The sequence below is a fragment of the Manihot esculenta genome, chromosome 10 (genome assembly GCF_001659605.2).
Source record: "Manihot esculenta cultivar AM560-2 chromosome 10, M.esculenta_v8, whole genome shotgun sequence".
NCBI lineage: Eukaryota > Viridiplantae > Streptophyta > Magnoliopsida > Malpighiales > Euphorbiaceae > Manihot > Manihot esculenta.
This window is the reverse complement of record NC_035170.2, coordinates 27,951,669-27,953,709: the sequence shown is the minus strand read 5'-3', so window position 1 is coordinate 27,953,709 and position 2,041 is coordinate 27,951,669. Positions and strand designations below refer to the sequence as shown.

The following is a 2,041-nucleotide window of genomic DNA, read 5'->3' as shown; positions in this document are numbered from 1 at the left end:
ATAACCTGCAAAAACACAGATAATAGATTTAGGATCAAACTTATTTTTTTTAGAGTCCCAAATATACGGAAAGCATTTACACCCAAAGACTCGCAGAATGGAATAATCGGGATGTTTTTTATGTAAAGCAAAGTATGGTGACTCAAAGGACAGAGATGACGAAGGTAACCGATTGATAAGAAAAACAGCTGTTGCAAAAGCATCCATCCATAATGACAAAGGAACACGACTATGAAACAACATTGACATTCCTAATTCACGAATTATGCGATGACGGCGTTCTACTGCACCAGTTTGTTCAGGTGTATAAGGACAGGAGATTTGATGTTTTATTCCGGTTTCAAGAAAGTGTGAAGTTAAGGCATTATTAACAAATTCACCTCCACCATCAGAGTGAAAAATTTTAATAACAGCCTCATATTGACGCTGAATAAATTTTTCGAAAGCAATAAAAGCAGAATAAAAATCTGATTTCATACGCAATGGAATTAGCCAAATATATTTAGTGCAGTCATCAACCAAACAAGCATAGTATCTAAATTTTTCAAGTGATAAAACCGGAGCTGGTCCCCATAAATCACAATGAATTTTTTCAAACGGAACAGAAGTAGAGTTAGAACTATTTGAGAATGGAAATCGACTAAGTTTTCCAAGTTGACAACTATCACACAAATTTTGTATTTTTAATGGTCCATGGACAGAAATGAGGCCTTTATTATGTAAATTATTTAAAGCTGAAACTTGTGGATGTCCAAGTCGTTGGTGCCAGACATCTGCACTGCACGACTTAAAGCGAAATGAAAAATGTGCTTCTGGATTGCTTGAAATAGTGTATAAATCACCCTTCTTTGGTCCCTGCATTATCATTGCACCTGTTTTCCGTTCCTTCACAATAAAAGACTTGTCAGTAAATTCACAATTGACTGGAAATTGAGAGGTTAATTGACTTACCGATAACAAATTTTTCTTTAATCTTGGAACATATAATACGTTAGACAAAGGCAACACTTTGTTATTTTTCTTAATTTGAGACTTACCAATACCAACAATAGGAATTGAAGATCCATCACCAATAATAACCTCATCACTACCTTTGTAATTTTGTAAATTTGTTACCATACCTCCATTTCCAGCCATATGATTTGTGGCACCGGTATCTGAGGTCCAATCATGATCAGCTACACTGTTATCCAATGTCAATGTTGCTAAGGCTTGTGGAAGATCATTTGACGGAGAGGTTGGTTGATACCACCAGCATATTTTGGCAATATGCCCTTTCCTGGAACAGATTTGGCATATCTCATTTTGGTACAGTTCCCGCTCTGCTGCAGTCATTCGTCGTTTACCAGGAGGTGCAGGACGACGTTGTTGTCCGCCATAGTTGTTTTGACTCTGCGCGTGGAAGCCGCGTCCTGCTGAAGAGAAAGATGAGCGTGGGGTTTTGTTTTCAAACACCATTTGAGATCCACTAGATTGAGGAGTTTTTTTCTGCTGCGTGTAAAATGCCAAATGTGGTGTGTGCACAGTAAATGAGGAATTTCCAGAATTGGCAAACCAATTTCGTCTTTGATCATGGTTTTGAAGGTGCGAGATCAACTCTGAGTATGTGGGTCTGGGAGGTTTTAGCATTGTGGTTGTGAAGGTCTCATATTGGGGACCTAAACTTGTTAATAAACTGTAAACTTTTTCTTTTTCTAAAACTGGGCGTCCAATGGCAGCCAAACTGTCACATATATTTTTGAATTTGCGGATATGAGAATTAATATCCATGTTGTCTTCTTTGCGCAGATACGTCAATTGTTGACGGAGGGTAAATTCACGTTCCTGCGAGTTTTGAGCATAAGATTCTTTTAGTGCTTCCCAAACAGCATATGCTGTGTCGTTGCCAATAACGAGTCCAAGGGACTCTTCAGATAATGTGCCAATAATCCATCCGCGAAGCAAGCGATCTGCTTTCTGCCAGACTATAAAATTTTGTGTAGCCTGATCTGTAGCTGAGTCGGAGTTGGCTGGATTGGTTTGTGGTGGATTTGTTAAGTGG

General features: G+C 38.5%; 1 protein-coding gene across 1 annotated transcript; it reads right to left on the bottom strand.

The window, feature by feature from the left end:
• Positions 1-564: 564 nt before the first annotated feature.
• LOC122724945 lies at positions 565-1,751 on the bottom strand. Its single transcript, XM_043961325.1, has 2 exons — positions 1,122-1,751; positions 565-885 (listed from the first exon to the last, which is right to left on the bottom strand). The coding sequence occupies exons 1-2, from the start codon at positions 1,627-1,629 to the stop codon at positions 839-841; spliced, it is 555 nt and encodes a 184-aa protein (XP_043817260.1). The 5' UTR covers positions 1,630-1,751; the 3' UTR covers positions 565-838.
• Between the last annotated feature and the right edge of the window lie 290 nt (positions 1,752-2,041).

Bases quoted from the DNA above. Each gene is read 5' to 3' on its own strand.
- LOC122724945 (XM_043961325.1), bottom strand. From the start codon at position 1,629: ATGCTAAAACCTCCCAGACCCACATACTCAGAGTTGATCTCGCACCTT. The intron at 886-1,121 runs GTATGGTAACAA...TTTATTGTGAAG, and splicing joins TCATATGGCTGGAAATGGAG to GAACGGAAAACAGGTGCAAT.